The 25,547-nt window shown below is 42.8% G+C and overlaps 2 protein-coding genes and 1 pseudogene across 2 annotated transcripts; 1 reads left to right on the top strand and 2 right to left on the bottom strand.

Annotated features, from left to right (window-relative positions):
• Positions 1-567: 567 nt before the first annotated feature.
• LOC123116534 (uncharacterized) lies at positions 568-1,505 on the bottom strand (annotated as a pseudogene).
• A 5,262-nt stretch (positions 1,506-6,767) lies between these two features.
• Positions 6,768-7,691, bottom strand: LOC123116533 (uncharacterized). The gene has a single exon (XM_044537481.1). The coding sequence runs from the start codon at positions 7,638-7,640 to the stop codon at positions 6,999-7,001; it is 642 nt and encodes a 213-aa protein (XP_044393416.1). The 5' UTR covers positions 7,641-7,691; the 3' UTR covers positions 6,768-6,998.
• Positions 7,692-13,332: 5,641 nt separating this feature from the next.
• LOC123112633 (flowering time control protein FY) lies at positions 13,333-25,311 on the top strand. Its single transcript, XM_044533681.1, has 18 exons — positions 13,333-13,683; positions 13,901-13,992; positions 14,120-14,188; positions 15,646-15,750; positions 20,536-20,631; positions 20,712-20,794; positions 20,900-20,971; positions 21,051-21,148; positions 21,270-21,329; positions 21,402-21,462; positions 21,544-21,631; positions 22,093-22,156; positions 22,315-22,393; positions 22,680-22,769; positions 23,415-23,503; positions 23,722-24,131; positions 24,532-24,792; positions 24,930-25,311. The coding sequence occupies exons 1-18, from the start codon at positions 13,440-13,442 to the stop codon at positions 25,002-25,004; spliced, it is 2,136 nt and encodes a 711-aa protein (XP_044389616.1). The 5' UTR covers positions 13,333-13,439; the 3' UTR covers positions 25,005-25,311.
• Positions 25,312-25,547: the final 236 nt, after the last annotated feature.

The following is a 25,547-nucleotide window of genomic DNA, read 5'->3' as shown; positions in this document are numbered from 1 at the left end:
AGAGAGGTCTCAGACCAAGGTGGATACTGGGCACACAACCTAAAAGAGGTATCTATTTGAGACCGCCAAGAGCGGCAGGTAGAAAAATCACCATGGAAAGCTAATTCAGGCCCGCCTCGAATAGGCTTTTGTGTAGTAGTGAAAAGGACATACGCTAAGATATCAACCACCAATATTTAAGTAATATAATTATTGGTTGCATTTTCTCGAACAAATAATGAAAAAAAAAACATATTGAGGCACTTCTTTCTTTGTTGTCTTATTATGTATTAACAGTGCAACATTTAAGTGTATATATTAAGAAAAATATGGGGGATATAATTTGCTAAAGCAAATATAGATTACTCACCTAAATATATAGTAAGATTATTATTTTATTTTCCATGGATGTTCTCATTATAGTAGCATATGTAATTTTGTACAGGCATATTTAGATGAAATAATGGTCCAAATTATATATTGTATTCTTTGGAAACCATGTTTAAATCTAAAATGACATCATAGTAACATGTTTATATATATATATATATGCAAAAATAATAATAGCGGCGCAAATGCAAGGATCACTTTGATAGTTTTGGTAAACATCTGCTTTAACTTGCATTGTTTCAGTAGCATACGTTGCTATATTTTTCCCAAAGAAAACTCATTTGTGTGTGCTAGAAAAATAATGTCTGTTCTCCGGCAGACAACCCATGTCCATCTCCTTTTCTCCCTACCTAAATACGGTATACAAGTGTAGCTCACACCCACCATCTACCGTACCTCTATTAGCAACCGATAACTCGGTATACGTACGCTTCAGACTTTGTCATACAAACAGACAGATATGAGCTCACAAGATCACTAGAAGCTCTGATTCATCCGCTTCCGGAACCTTGTGATGAACATGTCAGCAGCCTGATCGATTTCGTTGTCAATGCTGAACTCCAAACCCTGTGCCTCTCGGTTGTTCCGGATTACATCCATGACCGAAGGTTGGTCGTCGACTTCTTCATCACACTCATCGAGTAGCACATCACCGTCATCTTCATCGCCGTCCACCTCGCACTCGTCGGTGTAACAACAGTTGTTGTCATCGTCGTTGAAGATGGGGTGTAGTGTCCAGTCAGTGCAGCCACCATCACCATCATTCCCTTGATCAAACAGTGCCAGTTGATGAGAGATATTAACAACAACCTCACCACCATGGAGCGTTGGCGTCTTCCGGACCTTGCGCACCATGAGAGCCTTGTTGCAGTCCACCCTGGCACCATTCTCCCGGTCAGCGGCAGCCACAAGCGCATGGATCCTGTGGGAGAAGGCGCCGACGGTGGCCATCCGGCGGCGGAGGGACACGAGGACGAGGAGCCTGGCTGCCACCACGCTGGTCTTGTTCTTGCACGTCGCAGCCACCTTCTTCAGGAGCTCTGTGCCCTTGCCAATCTTCATCTTCGATGCTAGAGGTGGCCAAACTGCCTATCAAGGACAACAAGTAGGGTTTTGTGGTAGCTCAAGCATGGCATGAGCAGACCACTGAGATGAGGCAAGATGTTTCAGATTCATGGGCCTTCTCCTGAGGCTCCAAGGTTGTATTTATAGTCAGGAACTCGGCATCCAAGTGCATGCGTACAACTTTGCTCATGTCACGATCAAACTTTTTTCTAGCTCTCCCAAAGCATATGAAGGCACAAGCTTAGAAAAACAAGCATAGGCACAAAAGGAAGATCTATAGAAAACAATTTGGCATGTGGAGTTAGCACTATGGGAATGTTGAGAGTGGAAAGCAAGCTAAAGATGCAAGAAAAGCTAGGAATGGGGAATGAAATGGAGAAAGTATTCCACTTAGGCCAGAAAAGACACATGCCCCAAGGTGTAGATTGGCTCTCTAAGATCTCAACTTTCCAGTATCTCTTTTAGTTAAGCGGTAGTAGCTGATGATGGGTTGGCCGGAATGCCCAAAGGGAACCAAAACGGCTTGCTTTTGCTCTTGGCAGTTTCCTTGTGTTTCGTGCCAGATTGTAAAGTACGCGCACACGGAGAATTTGCAGCACGCCGATACCGAATTCCCGTGTGCGTCTCACTTAGTTAAATCGCAGACGCGGAGGTTAATTAATTGTCTTCTCCGTGGCAGCTTCTTCTGGTTCTTCTCGTCCGTCCAAACGTGGAACCAATGGCGTGATGGATGCATGCATGGGTGGGAGCTTCAGCAATCTTTTCTCGTGGCGTCGATCGTGTCAAACTTGTGACGACAACGGCTGTGCGACACAGGTGCTTTCTTTCCTGGAAGAAACGAAAAGCTGGTGCACAAGTCCAACATTGGCAGGATTTTCGTGGGAATAATAGAGGAGGAGACCGGCGGATCGTGTTTGCAGCAGTCCATGTTGAAGTATCGGCAAGATATTTTCTTAAAGTCGTGCATGGATGTGCCGGCTGGTTTCGTGAATCTTAACCCGAAGGGTTTCTGGGTTTGGTAATCGGTCTACTACTTAGAAATTGCTTGGCAGTGTGTGCTTAGCTTGGAAGGAAAGGAAAAGACTCGATTGGGACTGAGAAAAAAATGCTCTTCTGATGAAAAAAAAAATGAGACAAACCCAAGGGCTAACCCTCGTTAGCTTTTTTTATAGGAGAAACTCCGCGAGTGCCGCGAGTCAGAGCCGAGGCTCGAACCCGGGAGGTCTGGCTGCAACTCCAGCAGCACAACCAACGGGTCGACGCCCCATCCTCATTTCTGATGAAATGGATGCATGATCTCCTTGGGTGAAAAGAAGAAACCACGAGACACGCCAATCGCTCGAGCTTGACTTGTATTTCATTTAGTTGGGTGAAAAGGAGAAACCGCGAGACAAGTCAATCGCTCGAGCTTGACTTGTATTTCATTTCGACTCCAAATCACTCAAGAAATAAAACTAATCACGAGAACTTTTCCAGCTCGATTGAAATATTGGCAGAGTTTGAACCAGGGCTAGCTCACTCGATATCACAAGACATATGGCTCGAATAAACATACATGTTATTTCAATTTAGTACATTTAACATAACCAAAAATAAAGCAATTCATTACATTTTTTCCTTTCTGGATGCACTTATTCATACCCTTGCAAAAATGCACTAATTCCTAGCCATAAATAATCTACACGTATCCGAGACACACTTAGGCTTCAAAATGCAAACAATGTGAGGAAAGTGGACTATGTAAACTTTATATGGGCGGCCTTCTCCTCCTCATGCGCCATAGAGCCCTCATCCTACGCGGCTACAGGAAAACGACACCTTGGGTTGGGTGTAGTTTCATCTTCGGTCACATCCTCATTGTTGGGGTAGGCAGTGGGAAGGGGGCGCTGGCTCCACCATAGAGGAAGAGATAGTGAGGGGCTAAGGTGGGGGTTAGTGTTGAAAATTATCCCAATTTGTTAGGTATGTGGAACCGCCTGAGGTGGGGTGGGGGGGGGGGGGTTGCGGTCGGTTGCGCATCAGGTGATGACGGGCCTATTGCTACCGCCTGGTGGTAGGATGAGAGTACAGGGATTGTGATGGGGACGGAGGGGACGAAATATCGGTAGTGAATGCTACGATGATTGGATACTGAGAAGTGACACACGTGTGACATGAACACATGGCAACTCTGAACATTTTTTATGGAAAGTTTAGTAACACGAGGATGGCAACTTGTCAAGCATGGCAACTTCTTTTTGGATGGCAAGTTTCAGTTTTTCTTTATTTGTTTTTTTCTTTTCGGATGGCAACTTTAGTTGTAATAATGGCAGGGCCGGAATGCTTTCGTGCCACACATGTGGCACTTATCATTTAGTAAGGTTTTAAGGGAGAGGAGAGTTCTGGGAGAGCCTCATGGATAATAGAAACCTGACTCTTTTTATGAGTTGATGACAATGAAAGTTGAATTATAAAACTCATTACAATACTTTTTTCTATCATGCCATGAGATGGAACTCCAGGGTTCAACAAACTGGTAAGAAAATATATGTGTTGCGAGATGGGAAAATTCAAACGATCTTTGTTAAGCTTTTGATATCAAATGGAGTTCATAGGATATAGATAGTGGATAAAATTATATTACCTAAATTGGAAACAGGAAGTGTGCCCACACTATCTATTCGGACGCATGCTGCCCAGTTCTTCTCCTTTATGGTGCTTAAAATATCATCAGATAATCATTTTGTTGTTAGTGCGCTTAATGCAATTTTACTTTTCGGATAAGAAAACCAGTTTCACCATGAAAAAGATATTTGGGGTGTCATTCATTGATAAAAAGATACAATCGAAGCTAAAGAAAAGTACAGGCATCGATGCATGTTTAAGTCTTAGACTCTTTGTTGATTAATTATTATTGAATTAAATTATGTTTATCATTTTCAGGTTTAGCATCTGCTATGTTGTGCTCATCTATGTATCAATTAAACATTACAACAAATCAGGCCATTCTGATCCTAATTTCCTAAATCCTAGATCCTTTGAATCAAGACAACAAACTAGAACCGGCCCAGCAACAAGAGTGCCTGGCGGAGAAAGTTCGTCAATCAGGGGAAGTGCAAAAGTGTAGAATCATACGTGATCACCACCTGAAAAGATCTAAAGTGCAGTAAAATAGTTGCACCATACGATAAAGTGATCATTTAATTGAAGTAATTAATCATTTATAACTTGTTCAACATAATGCTAATATCTTATTGTATGAGTGGACCAGTTACACCATCTTTGTTCGTAGTCTGTAGGATACCATGTCTTAGAATGATTATTATTTGGGAAGGCAAGAGTAGTTAATGTGACATATATTTGTATCAATGAAAGTAATATGATTATTATTTGGGAAGGCAAGAGTAGTTAATGTGATATAATGAAAGTAATATGATTGTTCAATAGTATTTTTTTAGCAAATCTGGTCCACTATGAGACCTCTCTCTGAAATGGGATGACATCCATTATGTGATAAATGTATTACTCCCTCCGTTTTTATTTACTCTGCATATTAGAGTTGACTGAAGTCAAACTTCTTAAAGTTTGACCAAGTTTATAGAAACAAATATAAATACATATCATAACAAATTTATATGATGTGAATGTACATTCAATAATGAATCTAATGGTATTGAATTTTTATTGTATATGTTAATATTTTTGTCTATAAATTTAGTCAAAGTTCACAAAGCTTGACTTTGACCAAAGCTAATACGCGGAGTAAATAAAAACGGAAGGAGTACTTCTCAGTTCGTAGATGAAGCATTTTATAAATGGACTGCGTTGTGGTAGATTTTTGACTATCAACATTGCTTCATGTAAGTTATGTACTTATGTCATGTCTAATTAAGTATTATCAAAATAATACTCCCTCTGTCGCACAATATTTAAGACGTTTTTGCAGGCTATGTTAGTGGAACCGGAGGCTTGAAGATGTGTTGGCCATTTATTTGTTAAAACTTCATTTTATAAAGATGGGGTCAAATTGTATATGCAAACAAGAATTTTGCAAGGCAGTTGGGCAAGACTGTACTAGATTATTTCTTATATCCAGTGAAAAAATGACAAAGAGTGTACTGCTGCAGACCCAACAGGAGAGCATACAACAACTGATCCAATGAGCATCTAGATTGTAGGTTTATTTTGTTGGTGTTCTTGCAGCTTGACATCTGGCTGTATAAGCAAACTATAGAGGGAAAATGAATCGATATCATTAAATTTTTCACATAAAAATATTTCATAACCATTTTTTATTTATTAGAAACACCATCATATATTCATATACAAAACAAAGGTTAAAGTTACTGCCGTCATGAACAATCACACACCAGAGACCACTAGTGAAGATATATGAAGATATGAGTACTGAATTCATGCTCCAGTCAATTCATCCAAAAGTTCGAATTGATCGAGAGAGACGGGCAATATATTTCAACACCCCCCACACCCCCTCTTCACGTCTAGGTTTTTTTGTCCTTAGACGTGGGATTGGTGTAGACCACATAATCTTCTGGAAAAAAACTGCGTTCGTAGGGTCTTGATCTTGAGACCTTTTCGCTCTCATATCATTATTGAATTCATGCTCTAGCCAGTGTATCCTAAAGTCCAAAGTGGTGAAGAGAGACGGATATATTATTTCAACAACGAGAACTCGAGCCCATGATCTGAAGGAAAGCACTGCCGTGATGAATGATCATACCACAGACCACAAAATGGTAGAGACAAATACCGATACTATATACAGAGAATGGCGTTTTGGCTCCCGGGAGCGCTAGCTCCCGCATGAATAGTAAACTAAAATATATAGTAAATGTTTTCCAAACCTTTTGAATTTATTTATTTTTTGTAGATGTTCGTGTTAGTGTCGCAACCATCCTTGAAAATTTTCATGCGAAAGGAGCAGCGCTGTTTCGCTGGTGAAAAAAACAAATTTATGGTGACATTTTGGGGTAACACTTGGTGTTTTTTTTTTGCACAGGCCATCTACAAATTTGTATGTAGCATTTGGATGTGGTAAAGAACACATATAATTTTTGTTGGAATGTTTTTTGACATTTCAAAAAATATTTTCGCGCGCAGGAGCGCGCGCTCCCGGGAGCACCAACGGATTTTCGCTATATACATAGTTAGAAACCCCCATTCGACTATTTTGCTCGGTAGGCCCTCCCAAGGTGGATGGTGGCGAGGGGGAGGGGGCGGTAAATCCGATTATCGTTGATTTTCGCAGTTATTAGCTCGCTGTGAACAGGATGCTTGTTATGAAAAGTCGGTAGAAATACTTAGAGCCATCGGATACAGATCCACGAAAAAGGTTGAGCAAATCCTCCAAGAAAAATTATGTTTAAATATCTGCTACCCCTTACATGATTGTACTACTACACGTTACTATTTCTCAAAAAAACTAATTTGTGGGTGCCTGGAAAAGATCTGTATAGTCTGCCCCCTACTATATGCTACAGTATCAATCTAACATTCTCCCTCGCGACATCTACTGTCAACTAGTCACATACGTACACTTCTGCGTCGGCGGTGCAATCAGGTCACTAAATGCTCTTGCTCATCCGCTCCCGGAACCTCCTGATGAACATATCGGCAGCTTGGTCGATCTCATTTTCCATGTTGAACTCCAACCCCTGAACTTCCATGTTGCTCTTGATCACATCTATCACCGAGGGCTCGTCGGGGTGGCCATCGCACCCATCGAGTAGCACATCACCAGCATCTTCATCGTCGTCTTCCGTGTAACAGCAATTGTCATCGTCATTGAAGATGGGGTGCAGCGTCCAGTCAGGGCATATATCACCACCATCTTCCTCTTGACAAAACATTGCCAATTGATGCTTAAGATCAACGATCTCACCGCCATGGATCGATGGAAGGGTCTTGTCGACCTTGTGCGAAACGACAGCCTTGTGGCAGTCCCCTCCCGCCTTCGCCCGGTCCGCGGCCGCCATGAGCGCGTGTATCTTGTGAGAGACCACGCCGACGGTGGCCATCCTGCGCCGGAGCGAAGCGAGGAAGAGGAGCCTAGCGGCGAGGACGCCGGTCTTGCTCTTGCACATGGTCACCGCCTTCTTCAGGACTACCGGGGCCTTGGCGATCTTCATCTTCGTTGCGGAGAGGTGGCCGAGCAGCTGCCTGTCGATGGCAACAGCTAAGGTGCTGCACTGCCTCAGGCTAGGCATGCGCAGATCACCCAAGTGCTGATCGAGATGATGAGACTGGGAGTCAAGCAAGGTGGCTTCAGTTTCATGGGCTTTGTCCTGAGACCCCTAGGATGTATTTATAGTCTGGTGCTAGCTTGGAAACCCCAAGCAGGCAACACTGTGCGGCTTTGCTGCCCATGTCATGATCAAGCTTTTTGGTAGTCCAAAGCGTGTGAAAATAACATGGAGAGAGAGCAATTTAAGCATGTGGACTGCGCACTATATTTGAGGGAGAAAACTAAAGCTGGGTGCGTGTGGAAGCAAGTTAAAGATGCAAGAAAAGCTAGAGAGATATGAGGTGAGGAAGGGTATGTCGAAAGTATATATTGCTCTGCTCCGGTTAGGCCACAAAGAACACTCCGTTGTTAATTCTTCTGCGCCATGCGTTGCTGCTGCTGCTTTTGTGACTTTGCGTAGCTTTCCTCCTCGATCCTGTGTGCGCTAAGCTTTGCTGTCGGTGCTCGTCAACACGTACGGCCCGCTACAGCCATGCAGCAGGGAGGTTGTTGGTTTGGAGTGGTCAGGCTAGGAGGGGCCGTACGTGCTCCCCGTGCGCGTCACTGTGGCGACAACCACATCAAGGACGGAAACACGGCCGGTGGGCTTTTGAGATTTGTAGGTCCGTGGACAGGAGATGGCACCCAAAAAATAGTGGTGCGCACAGAACTCCTTTATTGCCAAAAGAAGGAGAAAACATGGCGCAGATCAGCTGCTAGCTCAATTACTGAAAGGAAATAAGAAGTTGCTAGGCCCCCCCTTTGATTTGAGTGTGAAATGCACGAGCTAGGCAATCTCAGTTTAGTCAATTCTACAGGGATTAGACACTGTGCATTCCTTTGAGAACTTGCTGTGCATCCCATTGAGTAGAAGGGTTTGCTACATAATTTTTTGTATTCCCTTGGTTATAATTTTTATACGTGTGGTACGTTTGCCCCCCGGATTTCATGGGTTTGGGAATTTTCAAAAATCATATTTGTAGATTTCAGCAAAATTTAAAGAAAAAAATCTCACATGTACATGTAGACGGATCAACGTGCCCGTAAGTTTTATTAATGAGTTTCTTTATTTGGCTCTCATATTTGCAAGGGACCTTGTGCTGTGAAAATGAACAAGAATTAGCTGGAGGCCCCCTTGATTTGAATGTGAAACGCAGGAGCTAAACAGTCTTGGTTAAGTCAATTCTACAGGGATTAGATACTCTGCATTCCTTTGAGAACTTGCTGTTCATCCCTTTGAGAACTCGTGACTTATATGTAAGCTGAGCACCCGCGAAACGACACTTGGCTTAGACGGCATAAGCCGGTCCAAATGAAGGCGAGAGCTGTTATCCGAGTGCAACACTCGGCTTACTCTAACCTGTGGTTATTTGGTGCTTCGTCGAGTATGTTTCATACTTGGCTTCATTTTTTTTTCATGTAGTGTTTGACCCCCGGATTTCACGGGTCAAGAATTCTCAAAAATCATATTTGTAGATTTCAGAAAAATTTGAGAAAAAAATCTCACATGTACATGTAGGTACATCAACATGTATGTAAGTTTTATTAATGAATTTCTTTATTTGCGAGCACCTATAGGTCATATATTTGTTGGATATTCTTTTTTTTGTGTGTGTAGCACTCAAACGAACATATTTCTCATTAAATTTTGCATGTGTACTTAGCATAGATATATTTGTGAATAAGCCTAAACCTGGATATATGAACTCCAACATGTCTTCATCGTGAACTGACTTCATGTTCTTTTACGAAAGAAAAAATGACTTCAAAGTTGAAAACTCTCGTTAATATTGTAGAAACCTACTCACTCCGCCTCATAATGTAAGACTTTTTGCAAGATATCTTAGCTCACAAAATGGTCTTACATTACGGGACGGGGGGAGTACATAGGAAAGAGGCACTCGTATTACTTCATGTTGTTCTCACACTACTGGAATTTTCGAATTTCTTGAGTACCAAAAAACTCAACGAAACCCGTTTCACACTCAGCAGAGAGTTTGCTGCAGCGAAAAAAGTATATTTCGTATATAGGTTGCCGAGTACATTGTCAGTGAATCTCGGCAAAGATAGACTGTACGTCACGGAGCCGTTGAGTGCAAACGCCGTGCCACCTGGCACATGTTTGTCGGGTGCCTTAGCAGCGACTCTCGGCATATGCCTCATAAGCCAGGTTTTCTGTCTTTACCGAGCACATCCTGCCAAGTGCTCGGCAACTGCCGGCGTGTGCCGTGTCCTGCTGTCTGCCGAGAGCCACCCTCGGCTTACATGACTTTTACCGTGATCCCATGTTATGGTACTCGGCAAACAACAAAGCGTACTCGGCAAACAACAAAGAACTCGGTAACGACAATTTTTCCAGTAGTATCAGTCATCTGCGAATCCGTTTCTAGACACTTCAATTTCAGAGATTATTAGGAGCGTGCAAGCGAGTTAATTAACAAAGCCCTCTTTCCCCGTGAAGAAAAAACGAAGCCCTCACACATAAAATAAAATGAAAGGCGCCGCTGGAGTGAAACCGGGGGAGTGGAAAGGGTGTTCCCTGGGTGCGGAAGAAGGCTATGAGTTATTGAGGAAGATATTTTTGCCCAACTGCACACCGTTGCTTCGAGTAGTGTTTGTAATGTACGAGTAATGTGTAAGGAACGGTGATTTTCTTAACGCGAAAGGATTAGTTGGTGCTTAAGGCTTTGGGCAAATTGGCGATCTTTCGCCGTTGTCGGGTGGTTCGTGCTGTCTACTTCCCTAGTTGTACTGCTTTTGGACCTCGTGGCCGTCGGTCTTCCACTTGAGCTGAAACTGCTTTGGTCGTCACCGTGGAGTCGGGAGGAAGATGTTTCTTTGCAACTTGCAAGCAGCTGGACACTTGTCGCTAGCTCCCGGAGACTGCCGGGTACACGACTAGCCATGGCCCATGAGTCAGGCGTGTGACGTCCATGCGGGCACAGGATGCATGGTGAAGACGCTCACGGACGCCGACGTGAGAGCGGTGGGTATGCCACTATGCCGGTTGGTGCCAAAGAAGGCGAGGGTGGTAGCCAAGCCTGGTGGTGATGTGCATGCAGGCGAAGGAACCATGGGCATGGTGGACTCGCACCGGAACCACGAAACATGGGCAGCGATTGCACATGGAAGCTCTGCTCAACCGGGGGATTACAATATTTTGCAGAAAAAAAAACAAACAGAAAATCGGAAGAATAAAAAAATATTAGTTTCTTTTAAGTGAAGTCTTACTTTATTAATCAAATAATAGTTACATCGTCCGCTAACAGTGTTATGATGAACTCAGGCGGCGCATCAACCCAAAGAGAAGGATTATTTGCACGTCCCCATCTAGCCAACTCATGAGCTATATAATTTGTCTCTCTACTACAATGCTCGATATTAACCCTCCCAAAATCAGTAAAATACTACGACAATCATCAAGAACCGGCGCTGCTACCCTCGGTAAATGATGCATTGACATTTAAAATTTGCTGTCAAGGGAGAAACACCGGCCACTTGTTGACTCTAGGCGTGTTTTGGATCTCGGTTGCACGAACAAAATTCAGAGCTAAAGCAAGGGCCGCCGGCGCAGTTCTTTCTGGAGACAAAATGTCTTCTCCACGAATGAATTGACATCGTTGCCACCGAAGGTACCGACACACCGTAGATATGAGCTCCGGCGACTCCAACGGTCCAGAATACAATCAGAAGTCACATAGGATAAACTCCATGACCTCTGCTCCCGACCGACCGATCATACTAGCGAAATTGATATCTGGTGCGTGTGATCCCGAGAGAATCCCAAACGGCTTTTGATCCAGTACAATTAAACGTCATATGAAAAATGTTTTCTGCCCCAGCTTGACGGAAAGGGCAATGAGAAACCCTTTCTGACCACGCCCTTTCGGACCTGTACCTTAATCTGGCGCGTTAGACCAACTCGGCCATATCAACTTCTCTGATTTTTTTAAAGAAAAATTAGGTCTACAAGTAGCATAACTGAAAGTATCAATGAAGCGTGGAATGATTGCCATGCAAAGTCGAGGTAGCTTCGAGTAAGGAGGAGCGAGCCTGGTGCACTACTTTCAGCTCGTAGCACCGATTTCAGTGTACTTTTCTTTTTTTTTTTCCGGTGAATTTCAGTGAACTCTGCAAAAATCAAACTAGATCCCTTCCTGCAAGAACTATTTTTATCCGTCCCCACCCGAAACGTCAAGTGTCATTAATACATCCCTGTCCTTTGTACACGAGAGCGCTCACATCACGGGGTTCACCGCTACATGAGAGCACAGCTTCATTCTTGTCTTCTTGCTTGAATTTTTTTTTTCATCATGCGCAAAAAGAGTTCAGAGACAATAACAACAACACAACAGCAAGCAACAATATACCGTTCCTGAAATTAAGAGTCACTTTACCTTCCCCGCTGGTTGAAGCAAAAAAGGACATAATCTTACACCAATTGCTGCCACATCTTGTGGATGTGGGGCGAAAACCTTGCATGAATTGACATAGTATTTGATGACATGGAAACTAAGTTTTGATGGAAAACGGTGAAACCTTGGTTCCCCAATCTCGAATCCCCCCTTTCAAAAAGTCAATCTACCACCTGAGACCGGTAAGGCGGCCCTCTTGTGCCCCCTCCATCTCTGTCGATTCCCTCACAAGCCACCTCCTCTCTTGACGATTTTTTTCCCTCTCCGTGACCCCTCCCAGTCCTACTCGGTTGCCACCAACTTGTGTTCCTATGGCATGAAAAATTAGTGGATCACCACAATTTAAGGGAGCATTGGGATGGGAAAATCGGTGAGAGGGGACGAGGAACAGAGCACGGGAGGTGAGACAGTTCAAATTTCATTCATTTGCAACATAATACATCAAGGTCACAACTCTAGTATTTTTTCTTCTATAATGTCTTTTTTTAGAATGTTTGGTACTCCACTTATACTACTCCTACTCATTGGACCCATCTCGTGACCCAGACCCAATTTACAGAACGTGTCATATCTGCCCACACCCCGAGTATTACCCACACTCTGACACCATGGCAACCCCTTCACAAGAGAGCTCATATATGATGCTATATATGTCAAATTGTTGCCCAAGCACACATGGCGTAGTGGGCTTGTCCAGTTCGAGGGTCTGTTATTGGTTGGGGTTACCGGGTGCTCCTCCGTTTTTCTAGCAATATTTTTCTTTAGGTTTTATTGCTGTCCTCTGATTTTCAGTTTTTTTGTTATTCCATAAAACCACAAATATTTTAAACATACCGACCCTTTTTAATTACATGTGAATATTTTTAAAAGTGCGTGAATCTTTTTAAATGTTACCACTGTTTAAAAACGTGTCAACGCTTTTAAAAATGCATGAATCTTGTTTTAAATGCATGCACAATTTCAAAAAATTGCTTACATTGAAAATAATAATTCATCATGTATTTAAAATATGTTCGTCGTGTATTAATTTTATTATTTTAAAAATATTCATATTTATTTTAGAAGATATTTATGTATAAAAATTATGTTATAAAGTTAAAATGATAAAGAAAAAAGAAATAAAAAGGCCACCAGGCAGCTTCACCAGCGGGTGGCTTCTACTCGAGAGCCCAACAAAACCGGTTGGGCTTCTACCGGAGAGGAGAAAGCCCATCAAGTCCCCATCCATCGTCTCGTTCCAACCAAACCAAACCCTCTTGGCTTACTGTGCTCACGCTCCCGGCGGCCTCGACGAGCCACCAAAATCCGCCCCTTTTCCCGCCGCACGGACCCTAAACCCTAGCCCGGTCGCCGGCGCGGCGCCGGAGATGATGCAGCAGCAACAGCAGCAGCAGCAGCAGCCTCTGCCGCCGCCTCCGCCGCAGCACCCGCCGCCGCAGCCCGGCGGCGGCGGCGGGGACTTCTACCGCGGCCCGCTGCAGCCGCCGATGCGGCAGCTCTCTGCGGCGTCATCCACCAACCTCGCGCCCGACTACGCCGGCCACCCAGGGCCCCAGCAGCACCATCAGCAGCAGCAGCATCAACAGCAACAGCAGCAGCCGCCGTTCGACGGTAATCACGCCTTCTCTAGTTAGGGTTAGGTCCATAGGGGTAGACTAGATTTGTTCTAGTAATTGTCGTATCGCTCACCTTTTTTTTCCCGAAACTGCGAGATGGAGATTCTGCTTGGAAACACCCGTAAAATCTGTCAGATGCTCATGGTTTCGTGCAACTTTTTACGATATAAATATTCATATTGCAACTAGATATTAATTTTGATTCAATTCAGCCTATGGGGACAATTTTGGAGCTAAGAGGATGCGGAAGCCTGTCCAGCGACGAACAGTGGACTACACGAGCTCTCTCGTCCGTTATGCTCAGGTAATATTTAATTGTGTTTATCTTTGAGAAGTTATTATATTTTACGATATAATGTCTTCAACCATGTCCAAGGGAGACACAAAACAATACAAATGTATTGTGCAGCTCATCAGTTTGTATTGTGCAGGCTCGCATGTGGCAGCGGGATGCAAGGGACAGATTCACGTTGCAGCCAACCGCAGCTGCTGTCCTGGATGTACGTTGCCTGCTACCCCTGCATGTGATAATATGTTATAAGATATTAGTTGTGCTATACTGAAGATACTGTTTAGTCAGAAATGCTGAAGATATTGGTTTCTCAAAAATACTGACGATACTGCTTGCAATTTGTATGCATTTTGTACTTAAAAAACCTCCTTTTGCTTCCAAATTTGTTCATTTTGGATCCTCTACCTTTCATTTCAAAGCACCAATATCTGTGATATATTATCCTTTATTATCTCATGGTTGGAAATATACTGAACAGTGTTCGTAGTTAAGATTCTTTTTTTGCGACATCGTAGCTAATATTCTGGTATAAATAACAATGCTAACTAGTGGATGCATCAGTTGATTTTGAAGTGCCATTTTAGATTTAGAGAAAGAACTGTAGTGTTGCCTTACAAATGTATAATAAACATGATAGAAAGTTGATGTTCTATGTAGGATGCCTATCAAATATTGTTTCTGATAGTTTAGTTTTAGAGAAAAACCGTGTTGCCTTACAAATGTATAAACATGATAGAAAATTGATGTTGCTGTGTGGATGCCTAACAAATATTATTTCAGATATTTGTGTTGTTATTTAGATTCATAAATAATTGTAAAAAAACTTGCATAATAACTCTTCGTTTTGTATAATCATTTTCATGTTTTCCTTATCTGGCTGATTGGATGTTTTTTCCTAAATAACTAAATGCCGAGGTGTACATGGTATATTTGTGAAGCAAATCTTCATATGGTGCAAGTGCAGCTATATTTTAGTGCAATTTGTTTGAAACAAACCTTTTAATTTAGAACAAACCTTCTCTTTCATCTCATAGTTATCTAAGATAATCTATGGTTCTTCCATCGATGCCAGGCCACTGCTACTGTTGAGTCTTGTGTTATTTCATCAATCAACACACTAGTTTACTGGATGAAATACAGGCAGACCTTATCACCTTAATACTGCCCTGTTTCTGGATATGGTGAATTGTGAATGAGCCGTCATGTATGGGCAGTATGCAGTTTGTCCCTAGCAATGCTTGTTCCATAGTGGTAGGCAAGACAAGTATTGTTTTGGTTAACAAGTAATTCCTGGGGTTTGGGTGAACTGTTGATTCTTCCAGGAAGAAGCAGTTAGGTAACTCCCACTTTATAATTGATGAATGCACTCAGTAATGAAAAAGAACACCTGTTTACTTGTGTTTCATTTTGGCTTTTCCTTTTTAGACATGAAAGTGGTGTGATTTTAGTTGTCACTTGGCTAGTTGGTTTTGGATCTGATCCCTCAATTTTAGTGCTGAGTTTGTTCCCAACTATATCAGTTACCATCTTCAGTAATAAAATTCTTATGTATGAGTGTTATTAGTGGAAATTTTTGAAGTTATATGTATTTACTACATCATGAATACAAAATTATACCTTCTGCTATTTCTTATTGAGATATACTGATTAACACCGTTATTGCAGATGTTGCCTTCTGTTGCATACCCAGACAACCCCTCTACAAGTTTTGCTGGGAAATTTGTTCATTCATCTATCAATAAGAACCGGTGCTCCATAAACTGTGTCGTGGTGAGTTAAGTGATACCCATCTCTATGTTCCTGATGCTCTAGCTGCAGGCACCTACTGTTGCATATCTCAAAAAAAACCACTAGGTCATGGCAGCAGGGTTACATGAACTGAAGATAGATGCGATTCTACATAATATGCTTATTTACCCTACTTGGCATTTCAGTTTTACTTGACTTTGACTTCCAAGATAGAAGTGGTATCTGTGAGCCTGATGCCCAGTTTGAAAGATACATGTTAATCATATAACAGGAGTCACAATACTAGAAGCTAATTCTTCAACTACTTTATAGTGACTTTTTTCCTCTTCTGACATCATGCACTAATGCACTTTGTATACAGTTGAAATATTGAATGGGTGATTGGAGGTATTGTGGTCACCAACATTGGCTTGCTGCATTTTCGAAGCTTCAAACGTACTTGGCTTCTAGTAGTAGCAAGAAAAACTTGAGAACATCAATCCTGGCAGAATGTGTTCGAAATTAAAAGAATAGTTTTAAGTGTTCACAAACACTAGACCGTACACAGGGCCGGGCCAGCAAAATCGGAGGCCCTGTGCTAAACATTAAAATAGGCCCTACCACAGTAGAAAAATAGAATGATAATAATGTGTAGGTTATACTGTGTCATGTAGCAATGGGGTGGATCGAGAATCTTATCCATTCAACGCTTGGTTGCATAGTTCTTTTTCAGATTGAGTTAGATTTATGGTCTCGGGATGAAAACATGACCTAGCTAGATGTTGGAACACTAAACATCTAGTATAAAAAAGATGGAAAGAATAAAATTAACTACAATGTATTGGTAAAATCAAAAGCCAAAACTGAGAAGATGAAAATAAAATAAAATTAGTTGAACTCACAGTCAAAGCCGCCAGTCCTTAGCCAATGGAAAAAGGGTTCCATCATTTGCCAAACTCGAACCGCTCACCTGGGCTCAGCTGCTGCCGTCTGGTGCTCAGCTTCTGCTTCGGTGTTGCGGACGAAGAGTCACAAATGCAGAAGAGGTGCAGGCGCAACCTGGATCTGGATCCTTTTTTACGTCTGCTTGAGACGAACGATTGGACAGGGATTAGGCTTCGAGTGATCAAGCAGCTGCTTCCTTGCGTATCTCGCGCGCAGCCCAGAAGCCCACCTCACCAAATTGGTTGATTGATTGGAACATGCAACTGGGCCAACTGGACTCCGAGCTTGCAACTGAGCCTGCTTCTGTAATATTGCTTTGCAAATCAGGGGCCCCTAGGAAGTGGAGGCCCTGTGCGGGCGCACAGGTTGCACTCCCATGCGCCCGGACCTGACCGTACATACTGAGCTCCCTTTTCTCTTCAGATCTATTGCCATCTCTATCTCCTTGTTCTAAATGTGCTACTTGGTTTGAAAATCTGATGTGCATGAAGTTGCTGTATGGTCCTTAAATGTTTGAAATGCCGTCACCCCCCAAGTGGCGCGCCGTATCTTGATCCGGATACGGTGGCAAGTGAGCGAGGATCGGGTCGTCGCATCCTTAGTGGCGCGCTACATCGGCGCCCGGATGTAGTGGAAAATGAGCAAGGGTCTTCGCATTTGACTCGACGAGTGCGAAGGGTAAGGAAGCTAGCCGAGCCTAGGAGGATTCTCTTAGGTAGCTGGAACGTAGGGTCTCTGACAGGGAAGCTTCGGGAGCTAGTTGATGCAGCAGTGAGGAGAGGTGTTGATATCCTTTGCGTCCAAGAAACCAAATGGAGAGGACAGAAGGCGAAGGAGGTGGAGGATACCGGCTTCAAGCTGTGGTACACGGGGACGGCTGCAAACAGAAATGGCGTAGGCATCTTGATCAACAAGAGCCTCAAGTATGGAGTGGTAGACGTCAGGAGACGTGGGGACCGGATTATCCTGGTCAAGCTGGTAGCTGAGGACTTGGTTCTCAATGTTATCAGCGCATATGCCCCGCAAGTAGGCCACAATGAGAACACCAAGAGGGAGTTCTGGGAAGGCTTGGAAGACATGGTTAGGAGTGTACCGATTGGTGAGAAGCTCTTCATAGGAGGAGACCTCAATGGCCACGTGGGTACATCTAACACAGGTTTTGAAGGGGCGCATGGGGGCTTTGGCTATGGCATCAGGAATCAAGAAGGAGAAGATGTCTTAAGCTTTGCTCTAGCCTACAACATGATTGTAGCTAACACCCTCTTTAGAAAGAGACAATCACATCTGGTGACTTTTAGTAGTGGCCAACACTCTAGCCAGATTGATTTCATCCTCTCGAGAAGAGAAGATAGGCGTGCGTGCCTAGACTGTAAGGTGATACCTGGGGAGAGTGTTGTACCCCAGCATAAGCTGGTGGTTGCTGACTTCCGCTTTCGGATTCGTGTCCAGCGGGATAAGCGTGCCAAGGTCGCTAGAACGAAGTGGTGGAAGCTCAAGGGGGAGGTAGCTCAGGTGTTCAAGGAGAGGGTATTTAAGGAGGGCCCTTGGGAGGAAGGAGGGGATGCGGACAATGTGTGGATGAAGATGGCGACTTGCATTCGTAAGGTGGCCTCGGAGGAGTTTGGAGTGTCCAGGGGAAGGAGAAGCGAAGATAAGGATACCTGGTGGTGGAATGATGATGTCCAGAAGGCGCTTAAAGAGAAGAAAGATTGCTTCAGACGCCTATACCTGGATAGGAGTGCAGACAACATAGAGAAGTACAAGATGGCGAAGAAGGCCGCAAAGCGAGCTGTTGGTGAAGCAAGGGGTCGGGCATATGAGGACCTCTACCAACGGTTAGGCACGAAGGAAGGTGAAAGGGACATCTATAAGATGGCTAAGATCCGGGAGAGGAAGACGAGGGATATTGGCCAAGTCAAATGCATCAAGGACGGAGCAGGCCAACTCTTGGTGAAGGACGAAGAGATTAAGCATAGATGGCGGGAGTACTTCGACAAGCTGTTCAATGGGGAGAATGAGAGTTCTACCATTGAACTGAATGACTCCTTTGATGAGACCAGCATGCGTTTTGTGCGGCGCATCCAGGAGTCTGAGGTGAAGGAGGCTTTAAAAAGGATGAAAGGAGGCAAGGCGATGGGCCCTGATTGTATCCCCATTGAGGTGTGGAAAGGTCTCGGGGACATAGCGATAGTATGGCTAACCAAGCTTTTCAACCTCATTTTTCGGGCAAACAAGATGCCAGAAGAATGGAGACGGAGTATATTAGTACCAATCTTCAAGAACAAGGGGGATGTTCAGAGTTGTACTAATTACCGTGGAATTAAGCTGATGAGCCATACAATGAAGCTATGGGAGAGAGTCATTGAGCACTGCTTAAGAAGAATGACAAGCGTGACCAAAAATCAGTTTGGTTTCATGCGGTCGACCATGGAAGCCATTTTCTTGGTACGACAACTTATGGAGAGATATAAGGAGCATAAGGACTTGCATATGGTGTTCATTGACTTGGAGAAGGCCTATGATAAGATACCGCGGAATGTCATGTGGTGGGCCTTGGAGAAACACAAAGTCCCAGCAAAGTACATTACCCTCATCAAGGACATGTACAATAATGTTGTGACAAGTGTTCGAACAAGTGATGTCGACACCGATGACTTCCCGATTAAGATAGGACTGCATCAGGGGTCAGCATTGAGCCCTTATCTTTTTGCATTGGTGATGGATGAGGTCACAAGGGGTATACAAGGAGATATCCCATGGTGTATGCTCTTTGCGGATGATGTGGTGCTAGTTGACGATAGTCGGACGGGGGTAAATAGGAAGTTAGAGTTATGGAGACAAACCTTGGAATCGAAAGGGTTTAGGCTTAGTAGAACTAAAACCGAGTACATGATGTGCGGTTTCAGTACTACTAGCTGTGAGGAGGAGGAGGTTAGCCTTGATGGCCAGGTGGTACCTCGGAAGGACACCTTTCGGTATTTGGGGTCAATGTTGCAGGAGGATGGGGGTATTGATGAAGATGTGAACCATCGAATCAAAGCCGGATGGATGAAGTGGCGCCAAGCTTCTGGCATTCTCTGTGACAAGAGAGTGCCACAAAAGCTAAAAGGCAAGTTCTACAGGACGGCAGTTCGACCCGCAATGTTGTATGGCGCGGAGTGTTGGCCGACTAAAAGGCGACATGTTCAACAGTTAGGTGTGGCGGAGATGCGTATGTTGAGATGGATGTGTGGCCACACGAGGAAGGATCGAGTCCGGAATGATGATATACGAGATAGAGTTGGGGTAGCACCAATTGAGGAGAAGCTTGTCCAACATCGTTTGAGATGGTTTGGGCATATTCAGCGCAGGCCTCCAGAAGCTCCAGTGCATAGCGGACGGCTAAAGCGTGCGGAGAATGTCAAGAGAGGGCGGGGTCGACCGATTTTGACATGGGAGGAGTCCGTTAAGAGAGACCTGAAGGATTGGAGTATCGACAAAGAGCTAGCTATGGACAGGGGTGCGTGGAAGCTTGCTATCCATGTGCCAGAGCCATGAGTTGGTTGCGAGATCTTATGGGTTTCACCTCTAGCCTACCCCAACTTGTTTGGGACTAAAGGCTTTGTTGTTGTTGTTGCCTAACTACCTTCACTACTTGGGTAGTAGACTTATTGTAGGATCAACATCATCACATGCATTAAAATCTGTCACCTAGGTTGATGGAAAATTCCAAATTCCCATGTTTTTACACTAGTTAGTAGATCAGCTTGACAGCTCCATGCCAGTTTCTATTTCGTTGTCATCTATGTGAAAACTTTCCTGAAGGTTCTATTTTGGTGTTATTTTTGCTATTTTTTACTTTTTTCTGGTCTGGGTCTAACATAGTGTTATTTCTGGATAAAGTGGACTCCTACGGGACGCCGGCTTATTACTGGATCACAGAGTGGTGAATTCACCCTATGGAATGGGCAATCTTTTAATTTTGAAATGATTCTTCAGGTATTTCACATTAGCTACTGGTGCAGTTACTAGTGTCTTAGTTAACTTGACTTATTTGGTGTTATTAATTTGATAAATAGGCTCATGAACAAGCCGTGAGATCAATGATTTGGAGTCACAATGAAAATTGGATGGTTACGGGCGACGATGGTGGTGCAATAAAGTATGCTGGCCCTTTCACCCTGTACCATTGCTGAATACTGCCCCTTAATAATGTTACATTGTTTGACTTGTTAACTGCATCCTTTGAAATTTGAATCCTTTCCAGGTATTGGCAAAGTAACATGAACAATGTCAAAGTGAATAAAACTGCACACAGAGAATCAGTCCGTGACTTGAGGTGATGACTGTGCTATGTTCTTTACTTTAGATGTACCAAGTTAATGTTCATTCCCTACTTAAACACATACTTTAAACAGCTTTTGTAGAACAGACCTGAAGTTCTGTTCATGTTCTGATGACACAACCGTGAAGGTTTGGGACTTCGCAAGATGCCAAGAAGAAAGATCCCTAACTGGTAATGTTGCTAAACTTTTCATTTGTGCATGTGCTACTTGATGCTTGCTTTTCTGAAGTTACATTGTGGTATTAACTTTTTGTGTGTGAATTAACCTGAATTTGCCTTCAAACTCAGCCAGGCCATGGTTGGGATGTTAAAAGTGTCGATTGGCATCCCACCAAATCTTTATTGGCTTCAGGTTAGTCATTATTATTGTTAGTTTAATAATGGGTTTATTTGTCCAGAGCTCATTTGTTTCTGTGCTATCCAGGTGGGAAAGACTATCTTGTAAAACTCTGGGATGCAAAAAGTGGTAGGGAGCTACGTTCATTGTAAGTATTTGTGTCCCTCGTCTTATGTTGCAAACCATGAAGTTCTGTGGCATGGCATCACCTGATCAGCTATTTCTGCAGCCATGGTCATAAAAATATTGTGCAGTGTGTAAAATGGAATCAGAATGGGAACTGGGTTTTGACTGCGTCTAAGGATCAGATTATCAAGGTCAATAACTTTTACCTTTGTACCCTGTTATTATTAACTTCTTACTTTTCCCTCTGAAAGAAGAATACCTAAATATGTTGGTAGCTTATTAGTTCTGCTGATGTTTTACACATACTTGTGCTAGTGAGGAAGACTTGAAGTTCATACTAATAGTGCCCAAAGTTTAATACCAACTTTTAGAACACACGTAGGCGGTTAGGCCACGTGATCCGAAAAAACTAAGCTTCCTAAACCTAATTAATAATCTATCATGTCCATTAAGTTATGCTTCATAGTTGCATAGGGAACAAACTCTTCCTCTCCTCCTAATGGAGTAGTTTCCATACTCCGTACTTAAATTGCATGTGCCTTCAGGAACTTAGTGTGTCTGCCTTGTTCTATCTGTCTCTTTCTATCCAGTAAATTAATCCATGATATGTCTGGCAATTCCTCACTTATTATTGTGAATGTGTTTTGTGCAGTTATATGATATTAGATCCATGAAAGAACTTGAATCCTTCCGTGGGCACAATAAGGATGTAACTGGTTAGATTCTCATCACAGAACTTCAATTCTATGTTTCTTACCTACAAGATTAGATATATTTTCAGACCAATGACTTAACGTTACAAAGAAAATTATAATGTCCGCTGCCCTTGTTCGGCATGGTTGTGTTATTTGATTTACTCTATTTATTTCTGCAGCTTTGGCATGGCATCCATTCCACGAAGAATACTTTGTTAGTGGGAGCTATGATGGTGGAATCTTTCATTGGTTGGTCGGGTAAGAAACACAAATGGAGCCATTGACATAATAATTCGGACTGGCCTGGCAGTTTGTTATCACAATTTCAATTTGGATCGGAACTCATTTTACTGTGATTTGTTGTGATCTACACCTTTGATAGTCATGAATAATTGAATATATAATAATTACATATCATTGTTTTCATATTTTTCAAGATAATCTTGAGATTCCCAGTTAACAAAAAGATACTCTAGTTACTATTTTGTGTTGCTTAGAAATGATATCTCAAACTGATGAGCATATTTTTCATTGTTTTTGGCAGCCATGAAGCCCCACAAATTGAAATAAATAATGCACATGACAATAGTGTGTGGGACCTTGCCTGGCATCCAGTGGGCTATCTACTTTCCAGGTACTTAATTTACAAACTATTACTTTCTGAATTTTAAATCTTAATGTATGTGGCTGATCATGTGCTTGTGGGTTATTATTTTTCTGATGTACTACAATAATTGAAGTTCTGGGTTTGTCCTAAGTCAAACTTGTTTAAGTTTGACCAAATCTATAGAAAAGTATATTAACATCTATTCCCTCCGTCCTAAATATAACTCTTTTTAGAGATATGGACTACATACGGTGGAAAATGAGTGAATCTACACTCTAAAATACGTCTATATTCATCCGTATGTAGTCCATATTCAAATCTCTAAAAAGACTTATATTTAGGAACGGAGGGAGTAGAACACTAAATTAGCCTCATGAGATTCTTTATGAAATATTTTTTGTACTAGGTATATTTGGTGTTGTAGATCTCACCACTTTTTCTGTAGAGTTGGTCAAACTTAAACAAGTTTGACTTAGGGACAAACCTATAAATTCAATTATTCTGGAACGGAGGGAGTACTTATAGTTGTAAATGTGGATATAGAAACATGCTGATTGTAATGTTTGATTATTTCTTTTAACTGTATCTGTATCTGAACTATTCAAACTTCCATTTCATGCTAGTCCTTGTAATAGCATTTGTTTGGACTGATATCTTGTTATTTTCTCTCAGTGGTGGCAATGATCATGCTACAAGATTCTGGTGTAGAAACAGGCCTGGCGATCTTACCCGTGATAAATTCAACAGCGGACAGATCCAAGGTTGCTTTGATTCATTCTCAGCTTGTTTTGTTTTTGGTTTGAGTTGTGAAAAAAAGATGGGTAATGAATGCATGCCTTCTGATTGCATGAAATAGTTAGCTAGAGAATCCCATAAACATTACGTACCAGTTCATTTTGTCTCTGTCTTTGGTCCTCCGGGTATTGTTTGGCTTTCTTTTCTTGATCTGGGCAATAATTTGAAAATGTCAATTTATCAGGTTATGGTGACCAACACTCTGCTTTTGCTGGTCGATTCCAGATGCCTGAACAAACACCTGGGCCATTTGCTGGTACAATACCTGGCATTGGTGTTGCAATGCATCTTGATGGATCTGATCATGGAGAACAGAGGCCATCTATACCTGGTCTTCCACCTGGCCCGCCTCCGTTGCCACCAGGTCCTCATCCATCTCTTCTACCCACTGGGCAGCAGCAACACTATCAACAGATGCCTCAGCAGCAACATTCTCAATTTCGGCCACCGCCTCCAAATATGCCACCGCCAGCACACATTCTTCAACATCAACAAGGACCTCGATCATCACTTCCTCAGCTTCCATCGATGCCAGGTTCCATGCCAGGGCCATCACCAGTGAACCCACCGCTACCACCCATGCCACACCCAATGGTACTATTCACCGATACCTTTTTTCTATTATTATTTTCAGAATTTCTGTACCACTTTGTTTCCAGTGAAAAGCAACATTCCTGTACTGTCATACACGGCGGTTACATGGAAAAATTTGCGTACTTAGTTTTTATTTATAATAGTTCACTATTAGACCCTTTTTAGTCAGGTGTTGCTTGGCTGTTTTCCCTTCAACATTGAACACTCTTTTCATTGAAGCTAGCGCGGCAGGGTGCCACGCTACTACGATATGCATTATAAACCCAAATACATTTGAAGTTTCTGTTACATCTTTATTTAGAATGTGAATTACATTCTGTTCCATTTATACTGGCTCTTCTGCGCTGAATCCTTGGAACTACAGGAACGATGGCTGATATGTTGGTTTTGATATGTACAGGCAATGCAAGGTTCGTCAACCCAGATGATGCCTCAAATGCCACAACACTTGATTGGCCTGAACCAGACTCATCCGGGTTCCATCCCTCCCGGCAATATGCCTCCAATGGGCAGCTTCCCGAATGGAATGGGAAACATTCAAGGTTCCTCAGGTGCTTCTGGCATGCAAAACTTTCCTATGGGCGGTATGTACAACCGGCCTCAGGGCCAGATGGCTCCACAAGGACAGATGTCATCCATTCCTGGTCTAGGTTCTTACCAAGTAAGATTCCCGTCGCATGTTAATGGATTGTTCTTATCTAAATTGACTTGCTCAGGCCATGATATGTTGTTTAAATTGTTTATTCGCACTGGTGCTGTGGCTGCCGTATTCACTCAAGTGTGTCATTGGTCTTGCAGCCAGGGATGGGCAATGTTGGCCTTCCACCACCGCCGCCGCAGCATCCTCCGCCTCGCGGTGCAGCACCACAGTGAAATCATGTAACTGTACAATGCTGACAGGGAGAAGTTTTCTGTGCCACATCATTGTAGGACCAGTAATTTTATTCATCGAGCAAGTTACTTGATTTCCGGCAAGCCTCATTGTAAAAACCAGTAATCTTATTTGAGCAAGTCAGTATAGGCTTTACTTTCTGGCAAGGTTAAATATTTATCTTGGTTTTATCTAGCCAATATTTTGTTCTCCTTAGCCCCGTTTTCCGGCTTGGACACTTGTTTCTTGCCTGATGCAAGAGCCATCCTGAATATTATGCATCCGAAATGAATTGATCATGTCTCACAATGTTACTGCTGTACTATCTTTTTGTTTTACCGAAGCCTTAAATATTGGACATAATATGTTTACATATCTTTGAATTGTTTGGTATAAAAGGACAATCTTCATTCCGTAGTGTTTTGGGATGGTGATCCACCTAGTTTCATCTTGCTGCATGTTGTGAACGATATGACTATCTTATAATTTTAGTGAAGTGCGCTAGATGATGTTTCCCTTGAGAAGAAGAAAAACATAATGTGGTG

Source organism: Triticum aestivum, chromosome 5B (genome assembly GCF_018294505.1).
Source record: "Triticum aestivum cultivar Chinese Spring chromosome 5B, IWGSC CS RefSeq v2.1, whole genome shotgun sequence".
NCBI classification, from domain to species: Eukaryota; Viridiplantae; Streptophyta; class Magnoliopsida; order Poales; family Poaceae; genus Triticum; species Triticum aestivum.
This window is presented reverse-complemented; position numbering and strand designations above follow the sequence as displayed.